We start from the raw sequence: 13,334 nt of genomic DNA, 5'->3' as shown, positions 1-13,334 counted from the left end.
TGGCACAATAGAGATAATTCTGGGGGTCCTTGACATGAAAAAGGTTGAGCACCACTGACATAGAAAAAAAAAATTAGATTTAGAAGCCTTTTTTTTATCGACCTCAGTCCAAAATGGCCTTAACACCGTCCTCATTTGCATTGTGGCCTGCACTATCAAATGTCAAACTGTTTATAGCCAAAGCTGTTCTGCCATACAGTCAACGCTGGATTTCAGATGCTGTCGCTGGGAGCATTCAGTTGAGTCACGGTTTCTCCATTTCGAAGGGGAATCTTGTTATTTCCGTAACTTGAGCCCTTGTTGATCTCCGTCTGGCCAATCATCCAGCGAACACCCACAGATACTGAAACAATCAGAAAACAAACTTAAGTACCAGGTCTTATTACTTAACTTAAGACCTGGAGGCGTGTTCAATGCTCTTTGGCCACTCAGAATAGCCAAATGGCATTGACACGCAAAATACAGCCCCAGGTGTGCTGTGGCATTCTGGATTTGTAGGGGTTTGAGTGAGCATGCCAGCACACCAGCTCTATCTCTTGATAGTTTGTCCCTCATACCTGTCTAACTACTTCTCCACTATACTAGAGGGAGTGGTACCACCCAAATTTAGAACAAACATGGTGAAATTCTCTACTACTCCTGCCACCAAAATGTGGAATGCCCTGACACCATCCATTCAACTAACTAAGGATGTGTAACTGGTTTCTTTCCAAATTGGCCTGAAGAAACAAACATCAGGAGACTACAGGCGGCGGTAAATGTAACTTTCCCATCCCCTTTGTACTGTAGTGTTTGTATACTAAATACTATACTAGCACTAATTGAACTTAAATTTTAGTTGTACAATCTGCTGCTTTACAGTATGTGTCTGGACAAAGAGGAACAGGTTATTTGAAATGAAGGGACTGAGCATTAGAAGCTGATTCAGACAAGAGATACATTTTACACTGATTATGTCTGCATGGAACTAACCTGCACAGCAGACAGACACGGTGATCAGGATGGTGACGGCTGATCCAGAGGTAACAAGTTGAGAAACAAGCATACTTAGGGGATACAGGAGCAAGCAGGACCAGAGCAGCCAATTTATCAGGGCCCAGGGTCGGCGCGGCGGGCTAGTTATAGGGCCAGGGAAATGGCCTGTCTGTGAATACTGCTCCTGAAAGTTGTCCTGTGGGCACATGCACAGAAACATACCATAGATGACAATGATTTTGTCCAGGTTCAGGTTGTACCCTGAGGGCCATCACTCTTCCCAATTCTCTAAGTATATTGTGTGCATCTGTGGAAAGCCTAATTTATACTTTTCAACAACAACACAAATCTTTTTTTGTTTTAGCAGTAAATAGTATAAAAATGTAAATTACTGTTGTAAATTAATGTTGAAACTCCTGTTGATTCACACATTATTTTTGTTGAGCAACAAACAAACAAACAAACCACATGACACTTTGTCACTGAAGCCTAAATCAGGCTGTCTAAAGATTATAAATTAGGTTTTAAGATTCTGAAAATGAATGTGAGAAGAGAAGAGAAAGAGTTGTTGCTTAAGTCAAGAGTGCATAAATTGTGATTTCTCTAACCTTCTCCTGGTACAGCTTGTGGAGCCAAGCAGCACACTCTGTTTCCTCCTCGGGGACAGACTCCAGAGGGATTCTCCTGCAAGCAGAAGAGACGTCAGACTGCACTAATTACAGCAATTAAGACAGGCAATTTGAGGCAAAGCCAGGAAGACATCAGATGGAAAGCAAACCCTGCCCTTTGTTCAAAATTTATACAAATGTAATGTGTGTTACCTAACGTATAAGTCGGCATGATACTTTTTCCCATTAAGAACTCCCAAAAAGGTTGGAACTTCATTGTTTCTAAAGTTCAGCGTGGAATCGTACACAGCAGCAACTGCACAAGACGGTGAAAACGACAGTAGACAATGTCGATTACTAACATGAAATAGATCTGATACTGACTGATAGCCTACATGGAAACATTTGATCTGGATTAATCAGAATGAACGCTCACCTTTTCCTCTGAGATTCTGCACAGTGACCCAGAAGCCTTTTGTCCTGGGCAGGAGATGGTGCTTCAGTTTGGGCAGACCCTTGCTCTTAGCCACCTGCATGCTGACCTGGTGTTTCTTGGGTGTGAGGCGTGTCCCCTCACAGAAAAGCAAGAACTGCCCCCCCCCCCCCCCAGGAAATTAGATGGCTCATTAATAACACAATCCCTAAATAAATATCCAGAGATGTCATGATACAAGAGATGATCAGTTATCTTGTTTTAACAAAGGGTCTTACCCAGAAGTGTTCTGGATAATCCTGCAGGTTTTGAAGACTCTCAGTCACTGTTCTTCTGTCTTCTTCCCATTTCCTCTTACAGAAAACTATCTCCAGGAAATACCACATCCAGCCTATGACAGGCACATATGCCAACTCTTTCTTGGCCAACACTTTCGAACTCTGAAAAGGTTAGTTTAGATTAGAGGAGTTGAGGGACACACCAAAATGTATTCTCTAGTTACGAGGCCTAGCATGGATTTATCTAGCGACCATTTCCCCCTCACCCCGAGAACGCCAAATCTCTCGCAGAAGGTCCAACCACAGAGGAAATCGATTTCAAAGCTGTGGTTAAGCACAACAATTGCATTTTCTTTTCCATACAGTGGGTAACTTTTGGGGTCTGTGTAGAGCGTACATTCAGTTCCCGACCACCACTCTAGGAGCGCCACCATCTCTGAAGATAAAGGCACACAATGTAGTCAGTTCAGTTGTACTTAATACTGTCTTACAAGCTCACAAAATGCCTTCATGTTCATCAGTGTAACTTTCTTTTTCCTTTTTTCTTGTTGATACTGCTGTTTGTTTGGATGCACTAACAAAGTCAGGTTTATAGCAAGAAGTCTCAAATAGTCTGTTGACACAAATGCAAGAATTACAAAGGTTACACATCAACTCAAAACAGTCCAATGTGTTTAGTCAACACATCAGACCAACCTAATCCTATTTTAGAACGACATTTGATAACGATAAGTCACAGACTTTAATGTCATCTGACTGGCTGGGAGTGAGGACGTGAGTATACTCACGGCTGGCGACGCAGTAGCCCAGTCTGCAGTTGACTCTCCGGGCCAGCTGCTTGTCCAGCAGCCACAGTGGAAGAGCACAGACCTGCAACAAGTTGATTGTGAGGCCGCTGACCAGAAACACACAGCAGATGAACAGGTGGCACAAGAACTGGGATTTCAGCAGCTGCAGGAAGCCCATCTTTCTGTCAAGGACACATATTTTGTCATGAAAACATGTAAAGAAGTTGTGTTTCTCCATTGCATGTGTGGATTGAGAGGGGGGGTGAGAGAATAACGAGAGAATAACGGCTTTCTTTCATTTCATTCCCTCCAAAGCTGAATGGAGCCTTTGAGGTCAAGGATAGCTTACGTGACTTATGGAGCAAGCACTGGCCCCCCTTTCTTTTAATCATGACAGCATATGAGACGTTGTTGCCCAAACTGTCTGCATGTCCCATGGAATGGGGGCAGTCCTTTCTAAATGAAGGCAAAACCGCATTGGACACAGTGCCACCAATATTGGTAAAATAAATATCACTTTCTAACTTCTTTAGGTTTATGGACATTCATATAAGGAATATGCATGAGCATGTCCGTCACTCGTACCACTGAGTGGGGTGGTTCTTGTATTCTTGTATTTGTTTTACTGAGAAGATACAGTTAGAAATATGTTTAAGGTTAGGCATAGTTTTACTGGGGTTAAGTTTAGGAATAGGGTTAGGTTTTGGCACCGTTTTACTGAGGTTATAAGGTTAGGAATATGGTTTGGCTTAACCATTTAAGCATAGTTTACTCAGATTAAGTTTTAGTGGAGGAGTTTTAGGAAGAGCTAAGGGTGAATTTGCGCTAATTTGTCGCAACATTTTACACATATGTTGCCCAGGGCATGCTCTAATGATTTAGCCAGGGCGCCCGAGCCGGTGACCTTCGGAGTCCCCATAGTGGCCAAATCCATATGGCCACCATTAACAACCTATTATGCTTTAAGTAGCATGTGAAGTATCAAACTAGCCCTGGGTTTTGCATGATTCTTAATCCATTCCAATCATTAGTTTTGCACGAATAACACTCCTTGGGCTAAATGCGGCCATAGCCACTGGCCATGCCGTGGGCTACATGATGCATCTGTGCAAACTTTGGCGCTTTTAGATGAATTAGTGCGAAATATCCCTGACCCTATAAGCTCCTCCACTATTTAGGAATTCCAGGCTGAGCAGTTCCACCGGCTGTACGCATGGGGTGACTGTGTTTTGAGGCGAGCTTTCCAGTATTCCCAGGCCCCAGGGCAACATTGTACAGTTACACCACTTTTGTTCGGGCTGACTTCCAGGTAGTTGACTTCCAGGAGTGGTGGCTATCATGCAAAAAATTAGAGCTCACAGGTGGACAGGAGAAACGTGCAGACAGTCTGCGTCTGTTGGTGGTGGTTCTAAAATGTTTGTGTTAAAAAGAAAAGTATATATTCTGATAGTAGTTGCTATAGTGTTTGTACTGTAAATTAGCCTAATCTTTAATAAGTGCTAACAATAACAATTCAGGTCGAGCACTTAACCCTCCCAGGTTCTCGCCCCTGATTGAATTAAATCAGGAGAGAGAACACAGACATAGCAATGACTACTCAGAGCTTTAACTTAAAATAAATATGTATGTTATTATCCAGTTATTTAGTTATCTGAAGGAATCATGGGATTATCACTCAGGGCAACCCAAGCTCCCCCCAAAGGCCCAAAATGTAGTGAAATATTTTCCCATGAAATAAAAAGATGCGCAACAGAGAATTAAAATATATTTTAATGTTTTCATGTGTGCATGGCTGTAATTATATTGTTATGTGCTTGCACAGCTGTTGACTAAATGTTTTACACAACAATACACTGGGTTGTACAGTGTTGTTTGACTGGTGTAATTGTTTCTACATCTAAATAAAAGCAACTTTATAAGAACAAAATAGTCTGCTTGGTTGTTACAACTAGTTCCTAAACAACTTAAACATGCATGACACTTTTTTACCTTGCTTGCCTTTGTCACTTTGTCCCACCACAAAGATATCGATGTTGATGTAACCGTTCACCCGACCACAATTATGTACAAAATAAAAATTCACAGGGACAGCATACATGTCAAGTTTTCCTTTTCTTTTTTAATAACATAACCGTGTGCTTTTATCCATTGACAACTTCCAGCCCACTATGCCACCACCACCCATATAGCCACCACCACCACCACCACACCCATCTCAGAAACCACGCCTGAAGTCCAGAATGGAAGCACGTGGGACGTCTCTCCACATTCTTCAGTCAGTAGCCCACTCTGGCTCAAATTACGGTACACTACACACACATCATTTATTATAGGCTACTTCGACGTCACGTAGGCTACGACGGTGTCGTGCGCCGATATTTAAACCTCTCGAAGTGTGACGGTCCCACGCCACATGACACCGTCGTACGAGGAAGCATATTAAATACACTGGGCATGTATTCGCATCCCCAACTGGGAGGAAAGTCTGGGTACCGAGCACCGAGGCTAGGAGGAAAATGACCCCATGAAAATGACACGTTGCGTGGACAATGGTAAATAGCACCATCTACTGGCTACATGTGGCACATGCATGCACATTTCAAAATAAATAAAAGTGGTGCTGTCACTGCTGTATCTGATTTTTCCAATTAATACTAGTCATCTGTTTTAATGAATTACACGTAATAAGTGGGAAGAAGCTAGGGTTAGATTTTGTGTATTCTTCTTTCCCCCCTCCTTATTAATTCTGACTATTATTTACTGTATTAAATAACAAGTTATAGCATGGGATAGTCAGACCACAGTTCTCAAACAGTGTGTGTGTGTGTGTGTGTGTGTGTGTGTGTGTGTGTGTGTGTGTGTGTGTGTGTGTGTGTGTGTGTGTGTGTGTGTGTGAGAGAGAGAGAGAGAGAGAGAGAGAGAGAGAGAGAGAGAGAGAGAGAGAGAGAGAGAGAGAGATTTCTGAGTATGAAATTGTAGCTTGAAAAATAAATACCGTATTATTTTATTGTGGCCGGCCCATCCTGTAAGTCAGACATTTCGCAACATTTTGGGAATAAGAACATTTTTCATGGCATTCCCATTCTACAGGTTCTGGCCAATAACAGCTGAGTGGGTGGGATTTGCGGAGACAGTGATTGTAGCCAATAGCAGCTGAGTGGGTGCGGAAGATCATAACATGAACATGTGAATCAGAGGAGAGCAGAGGAGGAGGCGAGATTTGAGGAGGAGGTTTGCATCTCCATCACCAGCCCAGCGTTACATTCCAATGGACGAGACGAGCCTGTTCATTTCCCAGTCCCAGGACTCAGTGGATTGTAAATACTGTCAAAGCGATGTCTCCCTGGACTCAGTGGATTGTAAATACTGTCAAAGCGACGTCTCCAATACCCCGAGTGGCTTTGGGACGAACGCAACACCCGGTTCAGGGGTCCGGGTGTCCGCGGGTAGTTCAGGATGCAGCGGCCGAGAGAGACAGCCTCTTCTTGACCGCGGTAGAGGCAACTTCCCAGTCCGGGCCCGTCTCAGGAACCAGTTCCCCGGTGATCCACAGTTTGGGGAAATCGTGAGGAAAGCAGAACAAGCCAGTGAAGAGGGCATCTTCCCAGAGAGGATTTACCAGGGGTCCAGTGGGAGCTACTTTGTCAAAGACTCTCAGGGGGTGAGAGAGTCTGCAGAATTTTGATTGGATCTTTCACCGAATGACATGCTGGATGATGAAATTACTTAAACACTTTGCAGTTGAAAAACCCCTCTGTGTTGCAAAAATGCTGTTGCTGACTGCCTCACTCATTTGGTGTGGTGAGGCACAGAGGCAGTCAGCAGTCACATTCCCACCACAGTGGTGGGAATGCATGTGTATGCATTGTTTTAATATTGAAGATGTGTTTTTGGAATCAGGATCACCCGCCTGCAAACAATACTATGCACATTATTGATGTTGCTAAAGTCTAAATGTCAGTTAGGCTACCTTCATTATGACATTGTCATAATAATGAACTATGACAAAAGGGCATTGTCGTAATGAATTAAGCTTTTATAACATTGTCATACACAGTTGGCAAATGTGTTTTGGACAACTGTATGAAATGTTGTCACTAGTATTTCCCTGTGTAGATTGGGGTCACAAAATGGGGGTCCATGGCCTAATCCATATCAGAATGGTGATCCTTGATATATTTTTCTTTGGAGAATCACTGGTCTAGTTATTGCCATATAATGGCTTTAGTTTGGACTGGAGGACCGGTTTTCTTGGTTTTAATTATTTGACACAGTGTACCAACCAATTGTTTCCTACAGTATTTCTAAACATGGTAATCATAATGTCAACTGCTGCGGGAATCACCTTTTAAGGTGGTTGCACACCGGCCGTGTTTTTCGGAAAAACGATGGAGAAACGCCACTAGAAAATCCGAAATACGCGCTCGGTGTGTGGGGACCTTTATCGTGTCACAGGGTGAGATAAAGGCCAGCAGGTCAGGCTTGAGAGAGAGAGAGAGAGAGAGAGAGAGGGAAGCACATGCAGAAATCGTGTGCATTGCTCACATAACTGTGAGATCTCCCACAGACCTGTTGATAGTTTCTCTCACTGTTTAAAATCAATTTATTGTTTAAACATCACAGAGTCATGTGTTTTGCCGCTGCATGGAGATGAGCCCACATGTGTCCTTCCTTGCTGTTACCCTTAGGAAGTCTCCCAACACATACGATATGTTTTAGCTCATTGGAACAACAAGTCGAATGGTTTCCTGAAACGTTCTTTACATATCTGTGCCTCGCCACCGAATGATGGTACACTCATGATGCATGTATTTTAAATACATAATGTTTAACTTTGTTACCAGGCACCACACTAGCACGGTACAATACCAGCCCCAGTCCCTGCTCCAGAATAGGGTACTACATAGATGGTCATGTGAGGGAACTTAAGATAATCTGATTGACATAAATGAGTTGCGAAACCATTCCAATTCCACTTTGTTAGTTACAGCAAGTCTCTGCCTTGCTCATGAATTGTGTCTTTTGATGGCAGAGTGGAGGATGACGTTAGTCACAGCCTGGCTGACACCCTAGAATAGCCTGCTCACCTAGAGACTATAAGGTTGACGATTATTCGAATAGACCTTTTATAATCGACATATCGACTCCTTTGTGTTTGCCTGACATAATGTAACAACATACCTACCTACCATACAGATTGGTTCAAGTAATGTCTTATTCACTAAACACGTTCTGGATTGCAGCTTTAAGTTAGATAACAGTAAAGCTTAATTTATACTCCATACATTTATATTCCATCGCTGATGAAAACAAGCGACACCGTATTACTATCACACCTGTGGGTTTCTGTTTGCAGAAGATAATCGGTGTGTTCAAACCTAAGAATGAGGAACCCTATGGGCAGCTCAATCCTAAGTGGACAAAATGGCTGCAGAAAGTGTGCTGTCCCTGCAGCTTTGGCCGCGACTGTCTGGTCCTCAACCAGGGGTACCTGTCGGAGGCTGGAGCCAGCCTGGTGGACCAGAAACTAGACCTCAACATAGTCCCCAAAACCAAGGTAGCATGTACCTCATCTCATTCTATCATGATACAATCTCTTGTTATGTTCTATGCATTACATACTTTTTTTGTTCTCTTCCCCTCTGCTTCTCCCTCTTTCTGGCTGTGGTCTCCAGGTGGTGTACCTGACCAGTAAAACATTCAACTATAATGCCATAGACAGGGTGAAAGCTCGGGGGAAGAGGCTTGCCATGGAGAAAGTGCCCAAAGTGGGACAGTGCTTTCACAGAATAGACCTTCCTCCTAAAGTAAGTACATGAGCACAGCTCATACATGATCTCTTTTGTTCCTAGCAATTAAATAATAAGGAGCTTCATGGCATGAGAAAACATATGTTTACATTAGCAAAGCAAGTGTCAAAATATTATTTAAAAAATCTGTTATAAATGGGGAAAGTATATACAGTTGGAGGGGGTACAGCATTTTGTAAACAGATATGTCACATTGCGTTGTTATATACAGGGCATTATATACATTATACAGGGTATAAAGCTGTTTAAAATAGCAGCAATGTTTTGCAGTCACTTTGGGACAAATTGCATTTTTTCTCAACACTATTTAAATAGTATACAAAAATCACACCCGTGTACTGTGAAGCTGGCCATTCATTGTCAATGGCATTTAACGTTTGTGTTGGGACAAACACCCAAAGGTCGCCATTCATTATCAATGGCATTCAATGTTTGCGTTAGGACAATGTTTGTGTTTACGCCCAAGCTGGACATCTCCCCTAAAAACAAAACCCTCAGATTTAAGATGTGTACTCTACTTGGTACAGATAGTAGTCCTAGGGTGGCTGTATTCCATCCTAGCACAGTGGTTCTCAACATAGAGTCCCCAGGGGCCCTTCAATGGGTTCCAGGGGATCCCCACCCCCAGCTAACTGATTGATATTTACTATTTAGGAAACAATTGGACCATTACAGATCTGTAACTCAAAGGTGTGTACAGAATGGAACCAAATTAATTAAATCTTATCAAATGGGGTTCTGTGGCCTAATTTATATCATATAGATGACTCGACTATAACATTCCAAAATGTACTTTTTTCTTGTCTCAGGTGGGGTCATTTCAGCTATTTGTTGAAGGTTACAAAGATGCAGATGATTGGCTGAGGCGATTTGAAGTGGAGCCTCTTCCTGAGAATACCCGTCGACAGTTACAGCTGCAGTTTGAAAGACTGGTGGTGCTAGATTATATAATTAGGAACACAGGTTAGTGTGCTGGTGCTATAGATTACATAATTAGAAACACAGGTTAGTGTGGTGGTCCTAGATGATTACATCATGAAGAACACATGTTGGTGTTTTTAAATGGTAATAAAATGATCTCATTATCTTGTCTTCTGGGATGCATTTCCTGTTCACAGACAGAGGGAATGACAACTGGCTAATAAAATATGACTATCCAATGGACACTGGAGGGAATCGGGTGAGTAAACACACAAGTCAGACCTGACTACTCGCTACAAGTGCTTAGTTGATTTGAATATTGAAAACCATTCTGTATGTCCATTTCCAACAAGTGAAAAATTATAAAGGACATGTACTAATCATAGCTCATCCTTTACAACACATGCATACTCTCACAGATATGTACAGTGTGCCTTTTTAGGGCAATGTAAAATATGTTGCTGTTATGTAGGGGGGGGGGGGTAAATCAATATGCTTGGCAATACATATCGGAAGTGTAATGTTTTTATTTTATTTTTGGCCAATCCCTAGTACCTTTTTGGGTTTCACTGATATGCATAAATCAACATTGTACAGATTATGATCAGAAGAATGTGTGTGTGCGTTTGTGTGTGTGTGTGTGTGTGTGTGTGTGTGTGTGTGTGTGTGTGTGTGTGTGTGTGTGTGTGTGTGTGTGTGTGTGTGTGTGTGTGTGTGTGTGTGTGTGTGTGTGTGTAGGATACAGACTGGGTGTTGGTGAAGAATCCAATTATTAAGCTGGCAGCCATAGACAATGGCCTGGCCTTCCCCCTCAAACACCCAGACTCCTGGAGAGCCTGTGAGTCAACCCGAATAGGAAGTACACTTGTACACATTGCTTAATATACTACTATGCAGGCACTGGTCAAATTTGACTCACTATTAACGCAGGCCCTGGTTGCAATACATCACTATTTTCAAGATGACAGCACTTTATTTTGGCCTCTGACTGACACTATATGCAAGTCTCGCCTGGAAACCAGCCGAATCTGACACAGCAAAAAAATTAAATAGCCCTGGAAAGATTGGTCTGGCACTTCTCTGGTTTGAATTACATTTTGCTCACCCCAGAGTTGTGGGTGACCAATCAGAGCCCACTATTCGAACTTCAAAGTGGGATTTTTTTGCTGTGACATATGAATCTGTTTGTAACCAGTAACCACCACTTGACAACCCCCATTTTTCAAGACTAATTTGTGGAAATTTGTCGAATGTCAAATAGTCTAGTGACTATTTAATACGACTCTGTTTAGGATATTTCCATTGGAAATATTATTATTATTTTACTAACGTGTATGTTTCTGTGTCACAACCTCGCAGCGGTTGTTTGCGTTCATTTGCAACGTTCTGTTCGTGGTTCAATGACCGTGTTTTGTTGTGGTGCGGAAATCAGCCCTTCCACGGTGCGGACCCGGTGGTGTGTGCGTGTGTGCATGGATGCCGGCCTTAGAGTATAAATATTATACTCTAAGATGCCGGCATGCAGTTGCTTGCTATCCCATTGCCCAGAGGTGCGTGTGTGGATGCCGTGTCCTATTGGCCAGAGGAGGCAGACGAGGCAGCCAATCAGGCTAGGCAGTTAGTATGACTAGGGCTAGAACAGGTTGAAGTTTTTAGGAATTGATCTGCATATATGGAGCCGGCCAGAAACTCTACATCTGACCTCAAACCCTTAGATCTCCATATATGGAGCTGACCTTCCATATGTTGATCATAACCCACCCGTCCTTCCTCTTCGATGTCTCCCTTTTGACTGATACATGTCCATTCAAACTCTAGACTGGCCCGTCCCATAGTTATTAGTGCAGCCGCGCCCGGCAGCCGTGAAACCTAGAGTTCTCAACAGGCCCGGAAATGTAGGCCTGGCCCTACCTGGGCCCTCATCATACCCTGTACACTCAAGACACTGCCCCCGCTGCCACCCTTAGATCTCTGTATTTGGAGCTGACCTGTTCTGACAGGTCAGCGATTCCAAATCGCCAGCGCTCGCCCAGCAGTCTGCCGTCACCCAGGCAGATGCCCTCAGGGCGTCTTACTGGTATTACAGTCAATGGTCACACTGATAGACTGATTAACCAACTGTTTTAACTAAGCATTATGTTATACTTTAGCTATTGAAAAATAGCAGATCTACAAGCTCATAGCTTGTAGGACTGCTATTTTTGAAAAATCGTAAAAATGCGGCACAAATCTTTGAATATATATTCTTTCAGAGCAAACGTTTTTATTTTATTCAGGCCTAAATGGGTTTTAATATTAAAACCTGCTTTACCGTACGGCTGTGTCTCACATTGTGAGGTATATATGTGAGGTTATAGATCTGCTATAAAATAAATTTTAATTTAAAAAAGAAATCTTTGCCCGAATGACACATTTGATGATCTGTACCCAATGTTGTCTTCTCCCTCTTGTCTCCTGTAGACCCATTCTACTGGGCATGGCTGCCTCAAGCAAAGGTGCTTTTCTCCCAGGAGATCAAAGATTTGGTGCTGCCCAAACTCAATGACCCCAACTCAATGAAAGACCTGGAGGAAGACCTCTACGAACTCTTTAAGGTTTGTTATATGATTTGTACGCCATTCTTTGTCTCCCTAAGATACTTTGTATTTCATAAATGACACAAACAAGCATTGTGCCAGATTCACTTATCTGTACTTCTGTATCTGTTTTAAACTTATGTTTAGAAGTACTTTAAAAAATCGTTGGTGTGTTACAGAAAGACCCAGGCTTCGACCGTGGACAATTTCACAAGCAGATAGCAGTTATGAGAGGACAGGTGAGTGTGTCAAACGGGGTTGGGGGTGGCTGGGCAGTACAGTACAGCTGAGCTGTTCTCAGTGCACTATCAAACTATTTTTCATTTCAAAGTATTTCATTGTACTGATTTGCTTTGCGATTCTCTGCCAGATGCTAAACCTGTGTCAGGCCTTGAAAGAGTCCAAGACACCCCTCCAGCTGGTTCAGATGCCCCCTGTTGTCGTGGAGACAGCCAGGGCCCCTCAGAGGGCCACCAATGGCTCCTACACACAGAGCTTCCAGAGCAGGAAACCCTTCTTCACCTGGTGGTAACAAACAGGAGAGGGAAAGAAAGGACCTTTTTGGAGCTCAAAACAGGCATGGTCTCATTGTCTCCACGGATTATTGAGCCTAATTTATACCATGTCGCATCTCGCAAGATGGTGTCCCTTGCCCGACAAGCTCTGCCGTTTAGTTGCTGAAAAAAGAGGCAAATTGTTATTTACAAGTCGAACAGTTGGTCTGTTGCATCCAAGTAATATGCTTGTTAACAGATGAGAATTTGCTGTCCGAGTCAAGTAGCAACTGGAGAGTGAGCTGGGCCAAAACATAAAAGCTGCAATCATAACGTTCCATGTCCTTCCTGGGATTGGAACGCTGGTTTCCAGCCAGAGACACTGCATTTCTACTGTTGGACCACGACAGTCCTGCTCGCCACTTCAGGCAGTACTACGTATTTGCCAGTA

General features: G+C 43.0%; 2 protein-coding genes across 2 annotated transcripts; one reads left to right on the top strand and one right to left on the bottom strand.

Annotated features, from left to right (window-relative positions):
- Positions 1 to 34: 34 nt before the first annotated feature.
- agpat4 (1-acylglycerol-3-phosphate O-acyltransferase 4 (lysophosphatidic acid acyltransferase, delta)) lies at positions 35 to 5,155 on the bottom strand. Its single transcript, XM_083774639.1, has 9 exons — positions 5,072 to 5,155; positions 3,083 to 3,264; positions 2,561 to 2,730; positions 2,295 to 2,456; positions 2,020 to 2,173; positions 1,797 to 1,899; positions 1,584 to 1,659; positions 973 to 1,171; positions 35 to 343 (listed from the first exon to the last, which is right to left on the bottom strand). Exons 2-9 carry the CDS (start codon positions 3,258 to 3,260, stop codon positions 213 to 215), a joined length of 1,173 nt encoding a protein of 390 aa, XP_083630765.1. The 5' UTR covers positions 3,261 to 3,264; positions 5,072 to 5,155; the 3' UTR covers positions 35 to 212.
- Positions 5,156 to 6,350: 1,195 nt separating this feature from the next.
- LOC310865819 (phosphatidylinositol 4-kinase type 2-alpha-like) lies at positions 6,351 to 12,921 on the top strand (the record flags this gene model as incomplete). The annotated part of the gene is made up of 9 exons (XM_083775027.1): positions 6,351 to 6,743; positions 8,439 to 8,639; positions 8,758 to 8,889; positions 9,702 to 9,855; positions 10,011 to 10,072; positions 10,552 to 10,651; positions 12,274 to 12,407; positions 12,569 to 12,628; positions 12,760 to 12,921. 9 exons carry the CDS (start codon positions 6,351 to 6,353, stop codon positions 12,919 to 12,921), a joined length of 1,398 nt encoding a protein of 465 aa, XP_083631153.1.
- Positions 12,922 to 13,334: the final 413 nt, after the last annotated feature.

This window comes from Protomyctophum parallelum (assembly GCF_964188405.1).
Source record: "Protomyctophum parallelum genome assembly, chromosome: 10".
Lineage (NCBI taxonomy): Eukaryota > Metazoa > Chordata > Actinopteri > Myctophiformes > Myctophidae > Protomyctophum > Protomyctophum parallelum.
This window is presented reverse-complemented; position numbering and strand designations above follow the sequence as displayed.

What these genes read in the sequence shown, in the direction of transcription:
- agpat4 (XM_083774639.1), bottom strand. Translation starts at nt 3,260, where the DNA reads ATGGGCTTCCTGCAGCTGCTGAAATCCCAGTTCTTGTGCCACCTGTTC. An exon ending in ATTATCCAGAACACTTCTGG is followed by an intron (nt 2,174 to 2,294) that starts GTAAGACCCTTT and finishes GGGGGGGGGCAG; the next exon opens with TTCTTGCTTTTCTGTGAGGG. An exon ending in CGTGTCTGTCTGCTGTGCAG is followed by an intron (nt 344 to 972) that starts GTTAGTTCCATG and finishes TGATTGTTTCAG; the next exon opens with TATCTGTGGGTGTTCGCTGG.